The sequence below is a fragment of the Lagenorhynchus albirostris genome, chromosome 3, assembly GCF_949774975.1.
Source record: "Lagenorhynchus albirostris chromosome 3, mLagAlb1.1, whole genome shotgun sequence".
Classification (NCBI taxonomy): domain Eukaryota; kingdom Metazoa; phylum Chordata; class Mammalia; order Artiodactyla; family Delphinidae; genus Lagenorhynchus; species Lagenorhynchus albirostris.
In genome coordinates this window covers 45291127-45315603 of record NC_083097.1, presented here as the reverse complement: position 1 = coordinate 45315603, position 24477 = coordinate 45291127, and the positions used below count along the sequence as shown (strand labels likewise).

The 24477-nt window shown below is 40.7% G+C and overlaps 1 protein-coding gene and 1 pseudogene across 1 annotated transcript; one reads left to right on the top strand and one right to left on the bottom strand.

Annotated features, from left to right (window-relative positions):
* Positions 1-8730: 8730 nt before the first annotated feature.
* Positions 8731-9267, bottom strand: LOC132518069 (acireductone dioxygenase-like; annotated as a pseudogene).
* An 8332-nt stretch (positions 9268-17599) lies between these two features.
* On the top strand, positions 17600-23560 carry PLK2 (polo like kinase 2). Its single transcript, XM_060142976.1, has 14 exons — positions 17600-17982; positions 18593-18700; positions 18842-18958; positions 19158-19287; positions 19562-19649; positions 20125-20220; positions 20330-20528; positions 20627-20774; positions 21133-21230; positions 21532-21661; positions 21894-22134; positions 22256-22385; positions 22622-22732; positions 22865-23560. The coding sequence occupies exons 1-14, from the start codon at positions 17713-17715 to the stop codon at positions 23054-23056; spliced, it is 2058 nt and encodes a 685-aa protein (XP_059998959.1). The 5' UTR covers positions 17600-17712; the 3' UTR covers positions 23057-23560.
* The last annotated feature ends 917 nt before the right edge of the window (positions 23561-24477 follow it).

Genomic DNA, 24477 nt, shown 5'->3' with positions numbered 1-24477 from the left:
CCCCAGTGATCTGGCAAATAGTATTATAAACAGTATTCTATTTTCCTTGTCATCACTGCCCAGCTTTTTTTTTTTTTTTTTTTTTTTGTGGTACGCGGACCTCTCACTGTTGTGGCCTCTCCCGTTGCGGAGCACAGGCTCCGGACGCGCAGGCCCAGTGGCCATGGCTCACGGGCCCAGCCGCTCCGCAGCATGTGGGATCTTCCCGGACCGGGGCATGAACCCGTGTCCCCTGCATCGGCAGGTGGACTCTCAACCACTGCGCCACCAGGGAAGCCCTGCTCAACTTTCTGAATGATCTAAACAGACTATTAACTCTATCCCACCTGCAGAAACTGCATTCACAAAGATTTGTATCCAGTTGTTATTCTCCTTAACCCTTCTGCAATGTTTAGCGCTTCTCATTACCCCTCTTTTTTGCCATCATACTTACCTCCTGGACTGGAGTCTCTTCTGCCGTCTCTTCTGGTTCTCCTCCTTGCCCCTGACTTTTTCTGGTCCTTTTCTGTCTCTTCAGGTCCTCTAACCCACAGGACTTCAAATGTTTTGGTCCCTGTACTCCATAATAAAATAACGTTGAAAATTATGTACCACCTCACACATTTTTAAGTTGATATGTAAATTTTTTCATAAGATTAAGGGTCACAAGGAATACAATATGTGACACAGTGAATATTGTATATGTGCCTCTAATACATTTTTGACAAAACTATGGAGTTGCACCTTCAGTTTATGGAAAACTTCCACTATATAATTTAATTGGCAAACACAGTCTTCACTGCCGAACAAATCAATCAAAAAATTGACTTTGTGTTCCAACTCAAATAAATGTGTTAAAACCTGTCTCTGTGTCAACCATCTTGCTTCTAAATTCTAAGTCTTCGGCACAGAAAAGAAAGAAGTAAAGAAGGAAAAAGAAAAGAAATGATGAGGCATGAGGTCTTGCCACAGGTTTGCCACTTGGAGGAAGCTTCTTGCAGAAGCTCTGCAGTCTCAAACTTTCCCTTTGTTCTGGGGAACAAATACTCCAAAGGTATTTATGAAACTGAGGACAGTCATTAATTAGGATCCCTTAAACTATAACACGCTTAATAAATGATACCCTGCAACCTGTCTTCATTGACTAAGCTCCCTTTAATTGTTCCTGCAAATTGCCTACCCTCCAAACTTCAGGTAGCCTAGACAATATATTGCAAGCCTCCTTTAACTGCCTTTATAGATAATACTTCTAACGTATGGGTCGCTATGGTAATGGTTGCTTAAGTTTTTTTTTAGGAACTTGGAGTATTTGTTTAGTTCAAGTTCAAGCTGGTTACGGCTGTTTGGGACCACTGACCCTCCAACTGGGCCTGCATGAGTGTCCCACAGATGACCTTTTGATGTCAGAGGGCCAAAAACTCCACCCTCAGATCTCGCTAACACTGCCATTTTCTGATCATGCATCCCATGAAGAAGCATGTAACTCAGATATGCCTGCACAGAACACTGATTACCTCACCTTTTTCCTACTTCCAATCTCCTTTCCCCACACCTAAGACCACTCTGCTTCTCTATCCTATAAATATCCTGAGCCCCTCACCTTTGGGAGGCAAATCTGAGACTCGTTCTCCTGTCTTCTCACTTGGCTGCCTTGTGAATAAACCCTTTCTTTACCTGCTGCCAACCTCAGTGTCTCAGCATTTGGCTTGCCATGTGTCGAGCAAACGAACCTGGTTCAGTGACATTTACACCTGGAGGAAATGCACAAGAGTAAAATTCTGGATAGATGGATGGATGGATGGATGGACGCACAGATGAGAGGCATGCTCTCCTACTGTAAAATGAGAGAAGGGCAGTTGTGGAAGAGAAATTGGGAAAGGAGAACAAACAGACGGGGTACTTCACAGGCAGATGAGTTTCAGGAAAGAGTTCATGTAACAGCTGGGAATTCGTAAATTGACTTCTTTGAAACTATCTGTGTGCCCCAGCACTCCTTGAAACATTCCAATATATGCATATCCTCATTTGAATTGACTTTTCTACAAAATTAGTTACTTGTTACTTTCTCTGTATTTTTTTCTCTTGGAGAATTGACTCATTCTCACAAATCCAATCATCACCCCTAGGTGGATGACTCAGAAATCTTAATTGATCTCTTTTTACATTCAGAAACACCAGCCAGATGCTTCTACTTGAAGATCTCACATTTAACTAGAGATTTTCACATCAGCATGACAATAAAGTCTATTTAAAATTTAAAAATTTTGTGTGAAGGTGTTTCTTCAACTACCCCGAGCCTGAGATAAAATTCACGTGTATCACCAACAACCTAATTGTCTCTGGCTAGAACTTGCACTGGACAAAGGCAAAAATCACAATCTTCCAGCAGGCTCTTCTGTCTGCCCAGATGCTGGGTGATTCAATGAGTCTCATGCAGATTCAGAGTGAGGACTGGTTATGTTACATTTTGTGTGAGAAAGAAAGAGAAATAAAAGTATTTGAATATGAATATATTATGCATATATATAGATAAGTAGATAGGTAGATATAGATAGGCAGACATATCCACTTATATTTTCAGAAGGAAACTCTGTAAGGCAAACCTAACACTAATGAAAATATCTACTGGTTAGGGATGGGTGTTGGGACATAAACAGTATTAAATGAACAGAAATGGAAGCAAGACCTCTTGGAGTATACTTTTATGAAATTTTGACTTTTGAATCATGTAAATATTTTACACATTTTAAAAAAAAGTAATCCCTAAAATTGAAAATATTTTAAAAGGAAAGATACTAACTGTATATCAGAATTTAACATAACCAGACAGAGGAAATAATTACGTTAGATCACTGTAGAATATTGTATTCTTGCTGCAAACATTTGGAAAGATATATTCTAAGGTCAAAAAGAGCTTCAAATTCAGTGGTTTTACTGTTAATAGTAATATTGGTATTGTTATTTGGAAGTCATTTTATGTATACTATAGAGCTAAAGCAAATAAATGATTATGCCACTATAAAATAAAATTTTCATTTTAAGAGGGGAAGTATAAAATCTAAGGAATTAGATAAAACCCTATAAGTCAAATTTGAATTGACAAATGTCAATTTAAACTCCTGATTTAAAAAAAATGTATTTCCTACCTCTGCTGTCTGAATGGGCCTACATTTTTGAAAAAGGTGAATATAATTGATTAATACACTTGAGACATAAAAAATTCATGAAACCACAGTTGTATTAAAAAAAAAAAGTAAGCATGCAAACATAAACTTCCTCGCCCGCACTGGAATCCTTATTCTGAAAATTGGTAATTAAAGGGAACGCATTAATTTACTCTTCTTACTCTTTCTTATATAACAATATAACCCCAGTTGATAAGGAAACTTTTTTCCAGTTTTGCTGGGATATAATTGACATACAGAACTGTGTAAGATTAAGCTGTACAACATAACGATTTGACTTACATATATTGTGAAATGATTACCACACTAAGTTAAATTAACATCCATCATCTCATATAGATACAAAAATAAAAGAAAAACAATTTTCCTTGTGATGAGAATGCTTAGAATCTACTCTCTGAACTTTCCTATATATCATACTGCAGTGTTAACTATGGTCATCATGTTGTATATGACATCCCTACTAATTTATCTTATAACAGGAAGTTCATACCTTTTGACTACCTTCATCCAATTCCCCTTGCCCCCATCCTCCGAGCCTCTGGTGATGAGAAAATATTTTTTATGGAATAGCAACTAATAAATGTAGAAAGAATGGACACTATCAGAAAATCACCATTCTGCAACCATGAATGATATAACTGATTCTATTAAGAATCACCAAAGTGGGATCGAATCATTAGGTGAATGGCTAATGGAAAAATTTTCCTACATTGCCCTCAGATTCCCTGCAGCTTTATGACGGTGAGATCTGGCTGCCAGCATCTTAACTCGGAGAGCAGAGTGGCTATCAGGAATGGCGGGACGACACCACGTGCCTCCTGATGGGACACGTGGGCATTATACGGTGTTCTCTAGGACGCATTCTTACTGCAACATGCTCAGCCCCAATCTAAATCAGTCTGCATTTCTAACTTCAAGTTTAAAGGAAATACAGACAAAGGAATATGTTAAATGAAACGTTTAGGAAAAAAAATAAAACAAATCCAGAAAACAGACATTTTACAAGACATCTAGCCCGGTCTCTTCAAAAAGCCAAAAGAAGGACTGACTTGCAGCTTTATCGAGTTAGGAGTCATAACAGAATGCAGTCTGTGGTCCTTGATTGGCTCTTAGTTTGAACCAAATCAGCTATAAAATGCATCTGCGCAACAAGTGGGAAAACGTGGATGTGAGCTAGGTATTAGATATGAAGGATTATTGTTTATTTTGCAAGGTGCAATAAAAGAGTTACAGCTCTATATGAGAATTTCCTCATTTTAAGAGATACATGCTGCAGTATTTAAGGATAGCATGTTATGATGTCTACAACATACTTTTAAATGGCAAGCAAGAGAATGGGGGGAATATGTGTAAACAGCTGCTGAATGTGGTGCTGGATGTATGGGCATTCACTGTGCCTTTTTTTTTTGTTTGTTCACAATTCTATGTGTGATTGTTTTTCACAATTATGTTAAACAAACATATGCTCTGTGCTGCCAACCTGTCACTGCAGCTCCACAGTGAGACGCCAGCGACCCAGATCCCTCCTCCTCTGCCAGGGCTTCGCTCCTACCCCAGTGGTTGGAGCTCCTGGGTTGCAGGCACCACACTGAGTCCCCAGAGTCAGCCTTGCTCTTTGCACCCCTGAATTCACAAAAGCTGAGTTAGGTGTGGGTGTGGGAGCCACGGTGGGAGGCGGTGTGGAGAGGTGTTTGGACGAAGTGGGCTTGGGACTTCTCAAGAGGAGCAGGTCGCTTCCTACGCACATGGCCGCTCCGGGCACCAGACTGTTTGCCAGGGCTGGCCTCCTGGAGCAGAGCTGAAGAAGCCCGTCCCACCTGGACTGCCTAGGCAGCCACTGAGAGAAGCACACCAGCCTCTCCCAGCCCTCAGAACAGCTAAGCTGCAGCTTCCATCACGTTCCGGGTCCAGAGCTGGGACATCTTCTCCCTTGGCTGGTGGTAACAACCTCCTAGATGCTTCTCCTCTCTCTTTCCACTGACCCAAGCCAAAAACAAAGCAAAAAGGCAAACAAAAACAGCGCTTATTTGCTCACTCTTTCTCCTTGTTAGCTCCATTTATTTTTGTTCAACTCCTTTCAGTAAACCAGATGATGGAGAGAAGATCTTTCCACTAGGCCTTGGGTTAAACTTCTCTTTGTCCATCCCTGTTGCCCTTGCTAGTTCTTTGTCTTGCCCCTTCCTTTCTCCTGAATATTAAATAGTAACTAACATTATTGATCTCTTCCTATATGTCAAGCACTACTCTAAACACATTCTAGGCATTGGGTTATTTAATCACAACCACCTTATACAATATTGTAATCCCCATGTTAACTGTGGCACAGAGAGGTTCAGTAATTTATGCAAGACCAAATCTAGAATGTGTCGAGTCTCCTCAACTGTTTTATAATTATAAATTGATTTATCCAAAAAATAATTGATTTCCTACTCTGTACCATGTAGTGTTGTAGACACAGGCAACACAGCACTGAAGATAGTAATGAACTTGCCCTCATGGAGCTTTCACACCTGTGGGGAAGAAAAACAACCACCAAACAATTAAATAATACAAAGCAGGGTACACATCAGAAATCTTGATCAGATGATTGACAGTAACAGAGGGAGTATAGACCAACAAGCCCTCTTTGAGGAGCTAAATCCTGTCATAAAAATATTTTTACATATTTTAAAATAGGTAATCTACTCTCCTGGTCCAAACACTAAAACCTATAAAAAAGTGATCAGAAAAGTAAATAACCCACCTGTAAAAATAAATGTATAAACAAGTAAATGGAGAAAACCTTTATTGTTATTAGTTTCCTATTAATCCTTCCAGAAATTTTATGCCCTATTCACATTTGAGACTATAAAAGTATATTATTTTCCTTTCCTGTTTCACCCTAAGGAAATCTTAAAATTTGTATGGAGATACAAAAGACCCCAAATAGCCAAAGTAGTCTTGAGGGAAAAAAACAGAGCTGGAGGAATCAGGCTCCTGGACTTCAGACTATACTACAAAGCTACAGTAATCAAGACAGTATGGTACTGGCACAAAAACAGAAATATAGATCAATGGAACAGGATAAAAAGCCCAGAGATAAACCCATGCACCTATGGTCAACTAATCTATGACAAAGGAGGCAAGGATATACAATGGAGAAAAGACAGTCTCTTCAATAAGTGGTGCTGGGAAAACTGGACAGCTACATGTAAAAGAGTGAAATTAGAACACTCCCTAACACCATACGCAAAAATAAACTCAAAATGGATTGGAGATCTAAATGTAAGACTGGACACTACAAAACTCTTAGAGGAAAACATAGGAAGAACATTCTTTGACATAAATCACAGCAAGATTTTTTTTGATCAACCTCCTAGAGTAACGGAAATAAAAACAAAAATAAACAAATGGGACCTAATGAAACGTCAAAGCTTTTGCAAAGCTAAGGAAACTACAAACAAGATGAAAAGACAACCCTCAGAATGGGAGAAACTATTTGCAAATGAATCAACGGACAAAGGATTATCTCCAAAATATATAAACAGCTCATGCAGCTCAATACTAAAAAACAACCCAATCCAAAAATGGACAGAAGACCTGAATAGACATTTCTCCAAAGAAGACATACAGATGGCCAACAAACACATGAATATCTGCTCAACATCACTAATTATTAGAGAAATGCAAATCAAAACTACAATGAGGTATTACCTCACACTAGTTAGAATGGGCATCATCAGAAAATCTACAAACAACAAATGCTGGAGAGGGTGTGGAGAAAAGGGAACACTCTTGCAGTATTGGTGGGAATATAAATTGATACAGCCACTATGGAGAACAGTATGGAGGTTCCTTAAAAAACTAAAAATAGAATTACCATATGACCCAGCAATCCCACTACTGGCCATACACCCAGAGAAAACCATAATTCAAAAAGACACATGCACCCCAATGTTCATTGCAGCACTATTTATAATAGCCAGGTCATGGAAGCAACTTAAATGCCTATCAACAGACGAATGGATAAAGAAGATGTGGTACACATATAGCATGGAATACTACTCAGCCATAAAAAGGAACGAAATTGGGTCATTTATAGAGATATGGATGAATCTAGAGACTGTAATACAGAGTGAAGTAAGTTAGAAAGAGTAAAACAAATATCGTATATTAACGCATATATGTGGAACCTAGAAAAATGGTACAGATGAACCGGTTTGCAGGGAAGAAATAGAGACACAGATGTAGAGAACAACTGTATGGACACCAAGGGGGGCAAGTGGCCGGGGCCGGGGTGGTGGTGTGATCAATTGGGAGATTGGGACTGACATGTATACACTAATAGGTATAAAATGGATAACTAATAAGAACCTGCTGTATAAAAAATAAATAAAATAAAATTGAAAAAAAAAATTTGTTTAAGATTTCAATGAGACAAAATGTTTTTACTTCCAAGAATGAGGAAAAGCTAAAACACCTTTACCTTGTTTTTGTTTGTTATATTCACTTAATAATTTGTTTTTATTTATAAAAATTTAGATAATTTGACTTTAGAAAATAAATGTGGCCTTTAAGATAGATTCAAAAGTGAGATTACTTTTTATGCTGATGCTACACAAGGCAATGGAATGGTGGGTATGACTTAAAGGAATAGCTGCATTTTAAATAACCTTAAAAACTTTATAGCATGATTGGCATTATCATTTTGTACCAGTAGAGGGAGATCTATGTCCACTGCAATAAATTGGTAGTTTCAGTCTTTGCAACAGTGAATGAAGGGAAAGGGGAGTTGCTCTCAAATACTGTTATTATCATGTCCAGGAAACAGGTGGATGGGTAGTTAGGTAGGTAGACAGGTAGACAGACAGATGAATGAATAAAAGTTTGGTCAACTATTTTGCTAAATGTATAATATAAACCTTCATCAAAGATTACTGGCAGGATTTACCACAGAGTTTTATTCACTTACAAAATGACTGTATGTCAAAATGAATGTAACATAAAAGGTATTTAACATATTTAATATTTATTTATTAACGTTAAGGCAGCTACTCTATTTTGAAGAAGAAAGTGGCATAATCAAGTGAGGGCCCCCCTAACTCGCCAGCTCATCCCCCACGACACCCCTCCCCCACCCAGCTTCCTCCCATGTTTTGGGAGAAAAGCTGCTTCTCTCTGCCCAGTCCTGTCATCCACTATCACTCCTCCGCACAAGGCAGGCATGGCCTCGTTTGGTACCTGCTTAAAGTCCAAGAATCAGGTTCAGATGGGGCAGCTAAGTGGCTCCGTTTGGGGAGTTGAAACTCACTCGGTCACAGCTGAAGGCACGAGCTGATACAGGGCCACTGACCACTGGTCCTGAATTAGAGAAAATGAACGGATTTGCCCAGATTTCCACAGGTGCTTCCATGTACCAACCGGTTCTACAGCTACTTCCATTAAAACGTATTCTGATCAAACAATCTTGCAGAGGAAAGCTCACCTAGCCTCAAGTCTACAACACAAAAGCAAGGAGAATAGGACAGATTTTCTGCTGCTATCATGTCCCGGACTTTCGGGTGCCCGAGGCCCCAGGGCACCGCTAGGCCATCTGTGCCAGAAACTCAATGCTGCCCACGGGCCTCAAAGTGGTCAGCCGGCCGGCTGTACGCCGTCCACACTGGGTCTCCCACAAACAGCTGCATGGCCTTCACGTAGTTCTTCTCGTCCAGTGTGAAGCGGTGATATATCCCGGCGGGGAGAGTGATCATGTCTCCTTTCCCCATGAAGATGCGGATCCACCTGTCCTCTTTATCCCTCACGTCAAAGTACCCACTGCCGTCCAGGATGTAGCGAATCTCGTCATCCAGGTATAAATGCTCCTCGTACAACATCTTCATCTTTTCTTCAAAATTTGGTAGTTTGTCTTTGCATATGGTTATTGTGTCCATCCAGGAGTAGTTTTTCTCTTTTCGGATCTTTTCTAATTCTGAATCATTCTCATCTTTGTCAGCATCCAGCGTCCAGTAAAGGACGCCGAGCCCGTGCAGCCGCTCCAGGCGGACCGGGCGCGCGGGCTCTGCGCCGTGGGGCCACCGCGGGTCGCCGGCGACTCGTCCATGTACCAGGACTGCACCATGGCTGGGCCGGGGGCGCGGCTGCCTGACCCCGGACCTGCACGGGCCGCCACGCCTAATATTTAAATTTAAATCTTAAAATTAACCTTTTATTTTATATTCATTAAGTTGCTTTTCAAAGAGTTAGGCCTTAAATTTAAATATCCAATCAATTAGATATATTGTGACAAATATAAAACGAGGTTTGGTCTCTTTTCACCTTCCTTAGATGCTCAGGATATTTCAGTGGAGACGTACCATGGCCAGCCTAGCCCCTGTAGCCTCCTGGCAATGCATATATATATCGGAATGTTCTTCCCATTGTTTCACTTCCCTCAAATCATGCTGGTTAGAAGTATGTATTTTTTTTTTACCTGGATGTAAGGTACTCATAATTGGCCTAACCATATTCCTTGGCTCGTGACATAGTTATCATTGGTCTCCCCAGGTATACACGTCTTGTTTGAGTTTATAATCCAATCGAAAAACCGATCATGGGCAATAACTTATACAGACCTGCATGTTCTTTCCCTCTCTTACACCCCTTGCCTCATACATGGTAATCATTGCTCTAAATGTTCTGTTTAACATTTCCACATTTTAAAAAAACAGAATTTTAAATCAATACATATATATGTATAAACAAAATATGTAGGTTTAGCTCTTGAATTTTATAAAAAGAGTAATCTTCAACTTGCCCTTTTAAAAACCAAACATTAAGATTTATTCATACTGATATGGAAATGTGTAGTTCATTGATTTTCACATAGTATCCCATATGTGTATGTACCACTATATATTTATCCATTCTCCTATCTTATGGGCATTTGGTTTGTGTGGTTTTTCTTTTTCTTTTTCTTTTTTTTTTGGCAATTACTAAAAGTACTGTCATGACTATACTTGTATATGTCTCCTGGTACATATGTGCAAGCATTTCTCTTGCTGGGTTGTAGGATGCAAGAATAATCAATTCACTCTCTTAGCAAAACTGTACATGCAAATTGTTGACCTCTTTTCCAACACTTGATGTGCTCAGGCTTCCTAACTTTTACCTATTGAATGAGTTTAACTGGTCTTGATATATATTTTCCTAATTATTAATAACTATGAGAAACTCATTTATTGACTATAAGTAGTTCCTTTTTTATGAAATGCTTGTTTATATCTTTTACTTATTTTTATGTTGGGTCATTTTCCTTACCAATATATATGTAGGACTCTTATATATTTCTTTGTTAGTTATATGCATGCGAATGTCTCTACCAACTTATGGCCTTTTTACTTTATTTTTATTTATTTATTTATTTTTTAAACATCTTTATTGGAGTATAATTGCTTTACAACGGTGTGTTAGTTTCTGCTCGACAACAAAGTGAATCAGTTATACATATACCTATGTTCCCATATCTCTTCCTTCTTGCATCTCCCTCCCTCCCACCCTCCCTATCCCACCCCTCTAGGTGGTCACAAAGCACAGAGCTGATCTCCCTGTGCTATGCGGCTGCTTCACACTAGCTATCGATTTTACATTTGGTAGTGTATATATGTCCATGCCACTCTCTCACCCCGTCACAGCTTACCCTTCCCCCTCCCCATATCCTCAAGTCCATTCTCTAGTAGGTCTGTGTCTTTATTCCCGTCCTACTCCTAGGTTCTTCATGACATTTGTTTTTTCTTAAATTCCATATATATGTGTTAGCATACGGTATTTGTCTTTCTCTTTCTCACTTACTTCACTCTGTATGACAGACTCTAGGTCCACCCACCTCATTACAAATAGCTCAATTTCGTTTCTTTTTATGGCTGAGTAATATTCCATTGTATATATGTGCCACATCTTCTTTATCCATTCATCTGATGATGGACACTTAGGTTGTTTCCATCTCCTGGCTATTGCAAATAGAGCTGCAATGAACATTTTCATACACGACTCTTTTTGAATTATGGTTTTCTCAGGGTGTATGCCCAGTAGTGGGATTGCTGGGTCATATGGTAGTTCTATTTGTAGTTTTCTAAGGAACCTCCATACTGTTCTCCATAGTGGCTGTACCAATTCACATTCCCACCAGCAGTGCAAGAGTGTTCCCTTTTCTCCACACCTTCTCCAGTATTTATTGTTTCTAGATTTTTTGATGATGGCCATTCTGACTGGTGTGAGATGATATCTCATTGTAGTTTTGATTTGCATTTCCCTAATGATTAATGATGTTGAGCACTCTTTCATGTGTTTGTTGGCAGTCTGTATATCTTCTTTGGACAAATGTCTATTTAGGTCTTCTGCCCATTTTTGGATTGGGTAGTTTGTTCTTTTGTTATTGAGCTGCATGAGATGCTTGTAAATTTTGGAGATTAATCCTTTGTTAGTTGCTTCATTTGCAAATATTTTCTCCCATTCTGAGGATTGTCTTTTGGTCTTGTTTATGGTTTCCTTTGCTGTGCAAAAGCTTTGAAGTTTCATTAGGTCCCATCTGTTTATTTTTGTTTTTATTTCCATTTCTCTAGGAGGTGGGTCAAAAAGGACCTTGCTGTGATTTATGTCATAGAGTGTTCTGCCTATGTTTTCCTCTAAGAGTTTGATAGTTTCTGGCCTTACATTTAGGTCTTTAATCCATTTTGAGCTTATTTTTGTGTATGGTGTTAGGGAGCGATCTAATCTCATTCTTTTACATGTGCCTGTCCAGTTTTCCCAGCACCACTTATTGAAGAGGCTGTCCAGCCTTTTTACTTTAAGGTATCTTTTTTTTGGCTGCACCGGATGTAATGGGGGATCATAGTTCCCCCACCGGGGATTGAACCTGTGCCCCTGCAGAGGAAGTGTGGAGCCCTAACCACTGGACTGCCAGGGGATTCCCCAACTTTAAGGTGTCTTTTGATGAATCTAATCTCTTAATTTTAATTTAGCCAAATTTATCAATCTCCTGTTATATGGTTAATGGATTTTGCATGTTGAAAATCTTTGCCTTTATTGAACAGGCTATCCTTTCCCCATAATATATTTTTGGACATATATAAAGGATAGTCTCTTCAATAAATGGTGCTGGGAAAACTGGACAGCCGCATGCAAAAGAATGAAACTGGACCATTATCTTTATGCCATACACAAAAAGCAACACAAAATAGTTCAAGATCTGAAACCATAAAACTCCCAGAAGAAAATATGGGGATAAGCTCCTTGACATTAGTCTTGGGTATGATATTTTGGACTTGATGACAAAATCAAAGGCAACAGAAGCAAAAATAAACATGTGGAACTATATCAAACAAAGAAAGCTTCTGCACAGCAAAGGAAATCATCAACAAAATGAAAAGGCAACCAATATAATGACAGAAAATGTTTTCAAATCATATGTCTAATAAGGGGTTAATATGCAAAATAAATAAATAACTCATACAACTCAACTGTAAAGAGATAAGCAATCCGATTAAAAATGGGTAGAAACATATGATCCAGCAATCCCATTCCCGGGCATATATCCAGAGAAAACTCTAATTTGAAAAGATACATGCACCCCAGTGTTCACAGCAGCACTATTTACAAGAGCCAAGACATGGAAACAACCAAAATGTCCATCGACAGATGATGGATAAAGAAGATGTGGTATGTATATACGATGCAATCCTACTCAGCCATAAAAAAGAATGAAATAATGCCATTTGCAGTAACATGGATGGACTTGGAGATTATCATACTAAGTGAAGTAAGTCAGAAAAAGACAAATATCATATGACATCACTTATATGTGGAATCTAAAATATGATACAAATGAACTTATGTACAAAACAGAAACACACTCACAGACATAGGAAACAAATTTATGGTCACCAAATGGGAAAGGGTAGGGAGGAATAAATTACGAGTTTGGGATTAGCAGATACAAACTACTATTGATATATATCAAATAGGTAAACAACAAGGTTCCACCATATAGCACAGAGAATTGTATATATTCAATATCCTCTAATAAACCATAATGGAAAATAATATGAAAAAGAATATATTATATATATGTATATATATAACTGAATCACTTTGCTGTACACCAGAAACTAACACAACATTGTAAATCAACTATGCTTCAATAAAAAAAAAATGGTTAGAACACTTGAATAGATATTTTCCAAAGAAGACATACAACTGGCCAACAGGTAAATGAAAAGATGCTCAACATCAGTAATCATCAGGGAAAGGCAAATCCAAACTACAATGAGATATGATCTCACACCTCTCTAGAATGGCTATTACTAAAGAGACAAGAAATAACAGTGTTGGTGAGGATGTGGAGAAAAGAGAACCCTTATGCACTGTCGGTGGGAATATAAATTAGTGCAACCACTATGGAAAACAGAACGGAGATTCCTCAAAAAATTAAAAATAGAAGTACCATATGATCCAGCAATCCCATTTCTGGGTATATAATCAAAGGAAAGGAAATCATAATCTTGAAGAGATATCGCTATTCCCATGTTCACTGCAGCATTATTAATGACAGCCAAGGTATGGAAACAAAGTGTCCATCAACGGATGAATGGATAAAGAAAACATTTGATACACACACACACACACACACACACACACACACACACACACATAATGGAATATGATTTAGCCATAAAACAGAAGGAAGTCCTGCCATTTGCAATAACATGGATGGACCCTGAGGTATTTATATTAAGTGAAATGAAAGAAAGACAATGTATATTCTCATTTATATGTGAAATCTAAAAAGACCTGAACTTCTAGATACAGAGAACAGATCCATGGTTAACAGAAGTCAGGGAAGGTAGGCAAAATGGGTAAAGGGGGTCAAAAGGTACAGACTTCCTATTATAAGATAAGTAAGTCCCTGGGATGTAATGTAAAGCATGGTGACTCTAGCTAACGATACTGTATTGTATATTTGAATGTTATTGAGAGAGTAGATCTTAAAATTTATTATCACACAAGGAAAAAATATTGTAACTATATGTGGTGATATAAACTGTGTTAGCCATTTCACTGTATATATATATATATATATATATATACACACACACACACATATATATATATATACACATACATATATCAAATCATAATGCTGTACACCTAAAACTAATGCAGTATTATATGTCAACTAGATCTCAATAAAAAAAATCTTTCCCTACCCTATGCTCTGCAAGTTGGTTACTTATATTTCCTACTGATATTTTGTTTTGTTCTTACTCTTTAAGTCCTTACTCCATCTGAAGTAGATTTTTTGTACATGGTGTGTGTTATGGGCTAAAAATTGTTTCCCTTCAAAATTCATATAATGAAGCTCTAGTCCCCAGTACTTCAGAATATGACTGTATTTAGAGATAGGGCCTTAAAAAGGTGATTAAGGTTAAATGAGGTCATTTGGGTGGGCCCTGATCCAGTCTAACTGCTGTCCTTATAACAGGAAATTTGGACATACAAGGGGACACCAGGGATGCTCTCTCACAGAGGAATGATCACGTGAGGACACGATGAGAAGGCAGCCATCTGCAGTCAAAGAGAGAAGGCCTCAGGAGGAACCAAGCCTGCCCACACCTTGATCCTGGACTTGTAGCCCCCAGAACTGTGAGAAAGTAAATTTCTGTTGTTTAAGCCACCCAGTCTGTGGTATTCTGTTAGGGTAGCCCTAGAAAACTAATACAGTGTAAGATACGGATTTCATTTTTTTTTAATATGGAAAAATCAATTTTCTACTTCCATTTACTGAATAGTTTCCTTTCCTCAATGATCTATCATGTTTCCTCTGCCATATACCAAAGTTCCATATATAAGTGGATCTATTTCTAGGCTCTTTATTCCATTGGTCAGTCTATCCCTGTGAGAGGACCAAATTTTCTTAATTGCTCTAGCTTAATTATAAGTTGTGATAACTGGTAAAGAAAGACCTTCCCCCTTCTAATTCTTCTTTAAGTTAGTTTGCTATTTTTGATCACTTACACTTTCAAAGTTTGCAATCAGCTTGTCAAGTTTAACTAAAAGTCATATTGGGATTCCACTTGTAATTACATTAAATCTACAGAACTACAGAGAAATATTTTGTAATTAAAGATTTATCTCCATTGGAAAGTACATTTATTTTCTTTTTTGTTCTACTAACAACAATTTTAGTTCTGTCCACACGATGGCACCACGAACCAAAAAATCAGATTTTCATAGTTGGACAGAAGGTCCCATAACACATATACATGTTAATATTTTATTAAATGCTCAAATGTTTTGGAGGATAGACCTGAATTTCACATGGCATGTTCAACAGTCCATAAAATGCTTAAGTACATTTGGTAAAGAGATATACTATAGTATATGATAATCAAAGAATGGAAATAATAATGAAAAATATCATGACTATTCTTCATAGTCCTTTTATCATAGAAAGTCATAAACAGATATAGATTAAAAAGTTCATTATCAACCGAGAAAATAAAGACAAGGTGTAAAATTAACTCTGGAAATTTAGGTAGTATTTTCTAAACCTGCAAGCCTACTACAGGCTAGTAAATAAGTTTGCATAAATCTGGGGAGCAAAGGTCACCCCTAGGTTTATCTTTAAAGAGGAGGATTGTGTAATTCTTCATATCCACCACCAGGCCCACGCCTGTTCCAGCCCTGATAATCATGGGGCAAATTCTACTTTCACTTTATGAGAAACATGCCTTGGCTTGCCCTGAACAGCTTACAGAATCAAAAAGGAGGAGTCACAGAAGACTTTCCCTTTCTACTCTGTAATGCCAATGAAACTCCTTTCTACATTATGTGGGAAACACTTGAGACAGAATCTTCGAAACCATGCACATTTAATTAACTGATACCATGCATACCCTGATGGTATCTGTACTGGAGCCAACCGTTTTCTAGGTACCTTCCAGGGGGTTATTAATCTGGTATTCTACATAGCACTGGAAATTAGTATCAAAAAACTGTTTAACACATCTTAACTTGGATTTAAAAATCTGTCTATTGCCAATTAACATAACTTGGATGTTCTACTAAATATATATAGAGGGAATAGTTAACTTAAATTCGTTAAACCCCAGATTCCTCATCTGTAAAATGGGAATAACAATATTTCCTACTTAGAATGGATGTAGAATTAAATAAGGCTTTTCAAAATACTAAGCACGGTACCCTGCACATAAATGCACTACTGTCATTAGAACAAGAAACAATGGCGGTCCCAGGTTAGCAAGTCTGAATCGTAAAATCTGGAAATAGGAAACTAAGCCATGTTTTAGCTCACTTGGCTATGCTCCTCCCTCATGCTACCAATCCTCTCCACTTGGAAGGCTTAGGATTGACTCTCCCAGCACCAGAGCAGCCACGTGGCTTAATGAGCCATTTTAAACGACGCATTCCGCATAACCCCTTCGGAATAAGAAGTGATAGATGATTTAGATTGTAAAACCATAGTTAGCACCAGGAGCACTTTTAAACCACTTACTGTCAAAGGAAGCCCATATAGTCATTAACCGCTGCCCACTCGGACTAACTGCGCTTCTGGAACATTCCACGAGGTGGCGCCTTTGCTCCCCGTCTTCGGTCATTCTGAACGCGAAGCCTTCCCAAGGCGCTGGCCTCCCTCTCCAAGGTTAAGGGCCTGACCTCCGACAAAGGCTTGCTCTAAGGTGATGGGCAGAGGCCACACGGGCCTAAGTGGGACTTGTCCATGGTCAGCCGGCCGGCCCCAGCCGAAGTCCGCTTCATTCAGAAGCGGCGGGGAGCTCGGAACACCCTGTTCCGCGGACCCTTGTCTTTCAGGGGCACGGCCTCCCCGCAGGGCCCCTCTAGACAGGAGCTAACGGGGTAAAACTGCGGGGGCGGCGGCAGCCCAGAAGGTCTCCAGGTGGCCACCGGGAAGCCTCACGTGACTGTGCAGTGGCTCCGGCCACACTCACACCTTGACACCGGAGGCGTCAGGTTGTAGGGCGGTGAGGAAGGGCTGTGCACGGGAGGGAACCTGCGAGGACCGCAGCACCCGGCGGGGCTCTGATCACCGCACCGCCCGCCGCGGGGCGGGTGGGGGCGGAGCCAGGCGTCGGCCCTAGGGTTTCTACTTCAAACCCAGAAGCTCGGAACATTCCAAGAATGGGATGGCGGTCACGGGGACGGCCGGACGCCTGTGTCCGCCTCCCCATCGGGGTGAGCGCTCCCCGCGGCCGGCAAGCAGCTCGCAAGCTGGAAGCCACCAGCCCGTCGCAACCTCCCGCTCGGCCCCGGACGCTCTTGAGGCCGGTGGGCGGGGCGTCACCCGTGATGTAGCATCCCGTTTCGATTCTCCGCCCCCTTCTCCGCCCGTATATAAGACTTCTCCGGGCGTTCACACTCTTACAAGTGAACGAAGGCGTCGGGCGTGGGAGGTTGGTGCCTGCGGCTGGGGCTCGAGGGTAGAGGCCGGCTCGGTCGCGTGTCCGCGCCTCGGAGGTGGCAGCGGGCAGTGCAGGGTGGCGAGGGGACCATGGAGCTCTTGCGGACTATCACCTACCAGCCGGCAGCCGGCACCAAGATGTGCGAGCAGGCGCTGGGCAAGGCTTGCGGCGGGGACTCGAAGAAGAAGCGGCCGCAGCCGCCCCCCGAAGAGCCGCAGCCACCGCAGCCCCAGGTGCAGGTGCAGCCGGCCGCCTCGCACCACCATCACCACCACTCGCACTCGGGGGCCGAGATCTCGAGGATTATCGTCGACCCCACCACGGGGAAGCGCTACTGCCGAGGCAAAGTGCTGGGAAAGGTGACGAGCGGCGGGCGCCCTGCTGCCAGGCGGGAGGGAGGTCTGCCCGGGCATTCCCCGGGCCGGGCCGGACGCCGCGCCCACCGCTTCTCGGCGTCTCGGGAGGCCGATCCCGGCGCGACGTGGGCTGCTCTCCTGCCCTCCTCTGGCTTTTGTGCGCTGGCAGCGCCGGGATCGATTTCACATCCTTAGCCGCGGCTCAGTCTGCGTCCCGCCGCCCAAAGACATTGATCTTGAGGCCAGAAGCGAGGGCTTTCTATACCAGACCTAACTCTCTCGAGCTGACCCCACAGAGGATTTTCTTGACAAGTCTCTTCATACCCTATTTCTCATCTCCCCAACCCCAAGCCCCCCCTCCGGAAAGCTCCTCTCTGTAAAGGGAGAAGGGGCACTGTTTTAACTTACTGTTTTCAGGAATGCTTTTCCCTTCGTGAAAGAGCTTTTAAAAAGTAGACCGCATCCCTCTGTCCGCCCTTCCTCTCCCATATTTTTGCTTTTCTTTCTCATTTACTTATATATATATATATATATATATATATATATATATATATAAATCTGCCGTCCATGTCCCTGCCATACTCAATTCCGTCTCGGCTTTGTTTCCTGTCAGGGTGGCTTTGCAAAATGTTACGAGATGACAGATTTGACAAACAACAAAGTCTACGCTGCAAAAATTATTCCTCACAGCAGAGTGGCCAAACCTCATCAAAGGGAAAAGGTGTGTATGACTGTTGAGTAAAGTATTTTCTTTGTGTGCAAGATGGCCCTTCCCTTTTAGGAAAATGTCTTCTGCATGTGTAAGACTGGCTTTTCAGAGGTGAGGGAGGCTAATAAGACTGATCTTGCTTTTTTCTTTTAGATTGACAAAGAAATAGAGCTTCACAGAATCCTCCACCACAAGCATGTAGTGCAGTTTTACCACTACTTTGAGGATAAAGAAAACATTTACATTCTTTTGGAATATTGCAGTAGAAGGGTAAGTGTTCACTCCTATTTGAATGCATTTACTTCCCGCAAACTGACATGGCATTCAAACTGAACTTTATCTGGGAATTTCGTTGTGGAGGTAATTATTACACTGCAGCATTAACTTTCATCACTCATCCTGCACAAGGAAACCCCTGATTTTGGTAACTTTGTTTGACAGATCTCTTTTTTCCTTCTCCTCTTCCCAGTCCATGGCTCATATCTTGAAAGCAAGGAAGGTGTTGACAGAGCCGGAAGTCCGATACTACCTCAGGCAGATTGTGTCTGGACTGAAGTACCTTCATGAACAAGAAATCTTGCACAGAGATCTCAAACTAGGTAAGCCTTTCACTCCGAATGATGACTTTTGTGTCAGAGAGGTGTGCTGTCTCTCTCCCTTTTTTTTAACATATTAACGTTCTTAGTTGGGATCTCACCAGCGCAATCTCGCTTATGAATGATGGCTTAGTTGGGATCTAACCAGCGCAATCTTGCTTATGAATGATGGCTTTCACTTGAAGCAACTGGCTGCCTGCCTGTTGAGTGGATGTGTGTGTACTTGGTTAGAACAGCTTTCCAGGGGAATTCAGATTTCTTTTTTTTAATCATCTAGGAAACTTTTTTATTAATGAAGCCATGGAACTAAAAGTTGGGGACTTTGGTTTGGCAGCCAGGCTGGAGCCCTTGGAACACAGAAGGAGGTAAGAGTCAGAAGGACACATCCTGATAGGGTTTTGTGGAGATCAAATATGCCCTTCTTATTTTCCAGTTAATGTTTCAAAGGCCAGTTGATACTAAAATCTATAAACGGCTACAGTGTTAATTGAAGGAAACACTTATCCAGTGCCACTATGGACCAGGCAGAGTACCTTATGCCTATAAGTTGATTATGAAACAAATCTGTCTTATATTTGCCTGAAATATATAAATATGTCCTACTGTACCTGGTCTCAGTTGGCTTAAAACACTTTGTCATGTGGCTGAAAAAAATTGTACACACATTAAAAAAAAATTACCAAGTCACTTGGTCAAATGTCAGTTGTTTACATGCCAGAAATCAAAAGTCAGATGTTTCCAAATAGAAATTCAGCATAGTGCTTTTAAGGTTTTATCCAGAGAACTAAGTTTAAACAGTAGAATAGTTCCTAATGAGATCTTCATATTTTGTTTTCCTAGAACGATATGTGGTACCCCAAATTATCTTTCTCCTGAAGTCCTCAACAAACAAGGACACGGCTGTGAATCAGACATTTGGGCCTTAGGCTGTGTAATGTAAGTAAACGCACCAAAATAATCAAAAAGCAAATTTGGATGTAGGTTTTTAACACTCGAAAAGAGTCGCTTTTTGACCGTTCCTAAAGAAGTGTTTCCTTGCATACAGGTATACAATGTTATTAGGAAGACCCCCATTTGAAACTACAAACCTGAAAGAAACTTACAGGTGCATAAGAGAAGCAAGGTATACGATGCCGTCTTCATTGCTGGCTCCTGCTAAGCACTTAATAGCCAGCATGTTGTCCAAAAATCCAGAAGATCGTCCCAGTTTGGATGACATCATTCGACATGATTTTTTTTTGCAGGTGGGTACATTTTTTTTTTTTTTTGCCGTCTTTTTTTTACATGTTCTTGATCCTAATTTCCCAGCAGGTTACTGAAGATCTTGTCTTTTACTCCATAGGGCTTCACTCCAGACAGACTCTCTTCTAGCTGTTGTCATACAGTTCCAGATTTCCACTTGTCAAGCCCAGCTAAGAATTTCTTTAAGAAGGCAGCTGCTGCTCTTTTTGGTGGCAAAAAAGACAAAGCAAGATATATTGACACACACAGTAAGTTATAAGACTTCTTTTGTTCTTCCGTGTCCAATATTATATATAAAGTTGATAAGTTAGTTAAAAGAGGCTTTTATATGAACATAAGTTGGCCTGTATGTTTGTATACTATTTGACTTTCTGTAGCGTCAAAAATCCACACTGCAAATTGTGGTGGATAGCTTTTTGTTTCATATGCATTGAAATGTGCTTCTTGCATAATTGCAGCTGATGGCAAAGAGAAAAGTAAAAGCTGATGGTTTTGCCTTGGATGCTCTTAAGTTGGTTATTAATGCCAAAGGAGGAAATAGGGCTAGCTCTGTTTCTACCTTGTTTGGATAGAATAATGCTCATAATTCTTTTCCTTGATTTACAGATAAAGTGGCTAAAGAAGATGAAGAAATTTACAAGCTTAGGCATGATTTGAAAAAGACTTCGATAACTCAGCAACCCAGCAAACATAGGACAGATGAGGTATGCTAAAGAAGAGTAAAATAGTTATAAACACTTAATATCCTTTTCATTCTTCGTTAATTATCGCTTGGATCACATATTTACTTAACGTTTTCTTCCCAACCCTTTAAAAGGGAAGATTTTTATCTCTTAGTTTAACAATGCATGCAGTTGAGTTACCGAAATAGCTGTTACCTGGCTTGTGTCCATTGCTTTTTGATAAGCTTTCCTACTAATTGCCACAATCTCATCTTAAACTAGAATTCTCAACCCCAAATGAATTTTAAAAGCTTGACCATGGCCTGGCTCTTCTCTCTTCTAGGAACTCCAGCCACCTACCACTACAGTTGCCAGATCTGGAACACCCGCAGTGGAAAACAAGCAGCAGATTGGAGATGCTATTCGGATGATAGTCAGAGGAACACTTGGCAGCTGCAGCAGCAGCAGTGAATGTAAGTGGTTGTCAACTGCATTTTAAATAAGGACGCTCTGAATGCCAGTGCTCAATACTAAGTAACTGACGTCAGTTTGGTTTTTGGCCTGATTTAACATAGAAGAAGCAAAATTAGAGGACTGGAACAATTTTGAGTCCTCCCTCCTTAGATTTAGTGAAGGGAGACTTAGCACCTACCATAGCCTGAGGTTTTGTTGTTAATTATTTTCTAAATTTCTCTGACTTTCCAGGCCTCGAGGACAGTACCATGGGAAGTGTCGCAGACACAGTGGCAAGAGTCCTTCGAGGATGTCTAGAAAACATGCCAGAAGCTGACTGCATCCCCAAAGAGCAGCTGAGCACTTCCTTTCAGTGGGTCACCAAATGGGTCGACTACTCTAATAAATATGGCTTTGGGTACCAGCTCTCAGACCACACTGTAGGCGTCCTCTTCAACAACGGTGCTCACATGAGCCTCCTTCCAGATAAAAAGTAAGCGTGTTCAATTAAGGAAGCCCTGTCAGTTCTTTAGTTTTGCCCTAAGGAAATCTGAAAATAGTGACTAACTACTTCCGTTTTTCCTTCTTTTCTCCGTATTGTTCCTGTTCTTTAGAACGGTTCACTATTATGCAGAGCTTGGCCAATGCTCTGTTTTCCCAGCAACAGATGCCCCCGAACAATTCATTAGTCAAGTGACGGTGCTGAAATACTTCTCTCATTACATGGAGGAAAACCTCATGGATGTAAGTACCATGGCTTTCCAGCAGTGGTGTTTGCAGTGTAGTCCACAGAGCAGTGGCATCTGTGTAACCTCAGCGCTTTAAGGCATGCAGCCTCTTGTGTCCCGCCCTCAATCTACTGGATCAGAATCTCCAGGCCACTCTGGCACTTGCTTAAGTTTGATAGGCATTTGCTGAGAAGAACTGAGTGCACACACAGCAAAGCTTTTGTAGGCACTAAGTCTCCCAATCTCTCCCAGGGTGGAGATCTGCCTAGTGTTACGGATGTTCGAAGACCTCGGCTCTACCTCCTTCAGTGGCTAAAATCTGATAAGGCCTTAATGATGCTCTTCAACGATGGCACCTTTCAGGTAAATGAACCCTTGAGGAAAGCACGTGTTTAGGTCCCCAAATGATTTTGACCTAGCCAATCTAATCATTGACGAAACTCTTCACATCTTGAGTATTTAGAGAGATCTAATATCTATGTCTGCTTTTTAAAGGTGAATTTCTACCACGATCATACGAAAATAATCATCTGTAGCCAAAATGAAGAATACCTTCTCACCTACATCAATGAGGACAGGATATCTACAACGTTTAGACTGACAACTCTGCTGATGTCTGGCTGTTCATTAGAATTAAAAAATCGGATGGAATATGCTCTGAACATGCTCTTACAGAGGTGTAACTGAGAGACTTTTTGAATGGATCCTATGGGACTCCTCTTTTCCACTGTGAGATCTACAGGGAAGCCAGTAGAATGATCTACAGCACGTTGAAGAAGGTGGACAGGTGGTGGTACGAAAACAATTCCTCCGTGGCCTGCTGGACCCGGTGGAACCCGACCGGGCAGAGGCACACAGTTCTGGACCTTGGACAAGCTGAGAGTGAACCCGAATGCAGTTTTCCTTGACGTACCTGTTTCAAAAGGTTTTTCAGACAATTTCGCAGAAAGGTGCATTGACTTAACTTCTCTCTGTGGAGAGCACTTCAGACAGAGGACTTGGGACTGTGAATATACTTCCTGAAGGGGAGGGAGAAGGGAGGACGCTCCCATGTTGTTGAAAGGCTGTAACTGGAGCAGCTTTTGGCTGCTCAACTGTGAACTATGGCCATATATAATTTTCTCCTTTTTTTTGAAGACACTTGTGGCTGGAAAAGTGCATTCCTTGTTAATAAACTTTTTATTTATTACAGCCCAAAGAGCAGTATTTATTATCAGTTTTTTTTTATGTTGACCATTTTAAACTGTTGGCAATAAAGAGTATGAAAAAGCAGAAACAGTGATCTCCTGTCTTTGGTGCGGCCCCAGCACTGCATCCCAGCATTCCTTGATCATGGATCCTTGGCACTCTTTGGCAGGACGTTGAGTGCAGAAGCAGGCTAGAAAGTTAGGGTTTTAACTTTGCTGATAATAATCTCTAGGAAGTCAGTCTTTAATACCTGAAGTGAAGTCATATGCTCTCTGGTAGATCTAGCTTGAGAAGAGAAGAGTGTAACAAAAATACCACTCTTTTCACAACCAGAATATAGGCCCCCTGCTGAATCCAAAACCAATTTCTCTCTGGAGTATTTCCCCAAAACTCGTTTAGCTTGGAGCTCAAAGCTAGAGTAATCCCGTGTAAACGGATCTCTGTTATTAAGTGTCAATAGGTACCGGAAGTTTATCTTAATGTGGGCAGGACTCTGTACTTTATAATGCTTGCACCACCTACATGTATAACTCAGCTTAAACCTACCTAAACACGCCCGTTGCCACCAGTAGTGAGAAGTACTTTGTAAATAAGTCATTTTCCTTCTGGTGCATGGAGGATGGGGAATGGTAAGGGTACCAAGCTTTGGTTTTAAGCCCATCTTTTAAACTATCAAATTATCCAAGCGTTAAATCTGAGACAGTTTTCTCTTTCAGTGGGATGTCTCCTTTGACAGGTGTACAAAGCTGCTCCCTGTTACTCTGAACTTACAGTGACCTGTATAAAGTGCAAATACTTTTTCTGTTCAATTGTAATCCCACTATAAGGAAAATATTGTCCTGAGAAAAGCAGCACTGTCTCATGTGTCAGGCTCTGTTTGCACTAGGATCCTGTACAGAGTAGCATAGAGATGGTGGTTG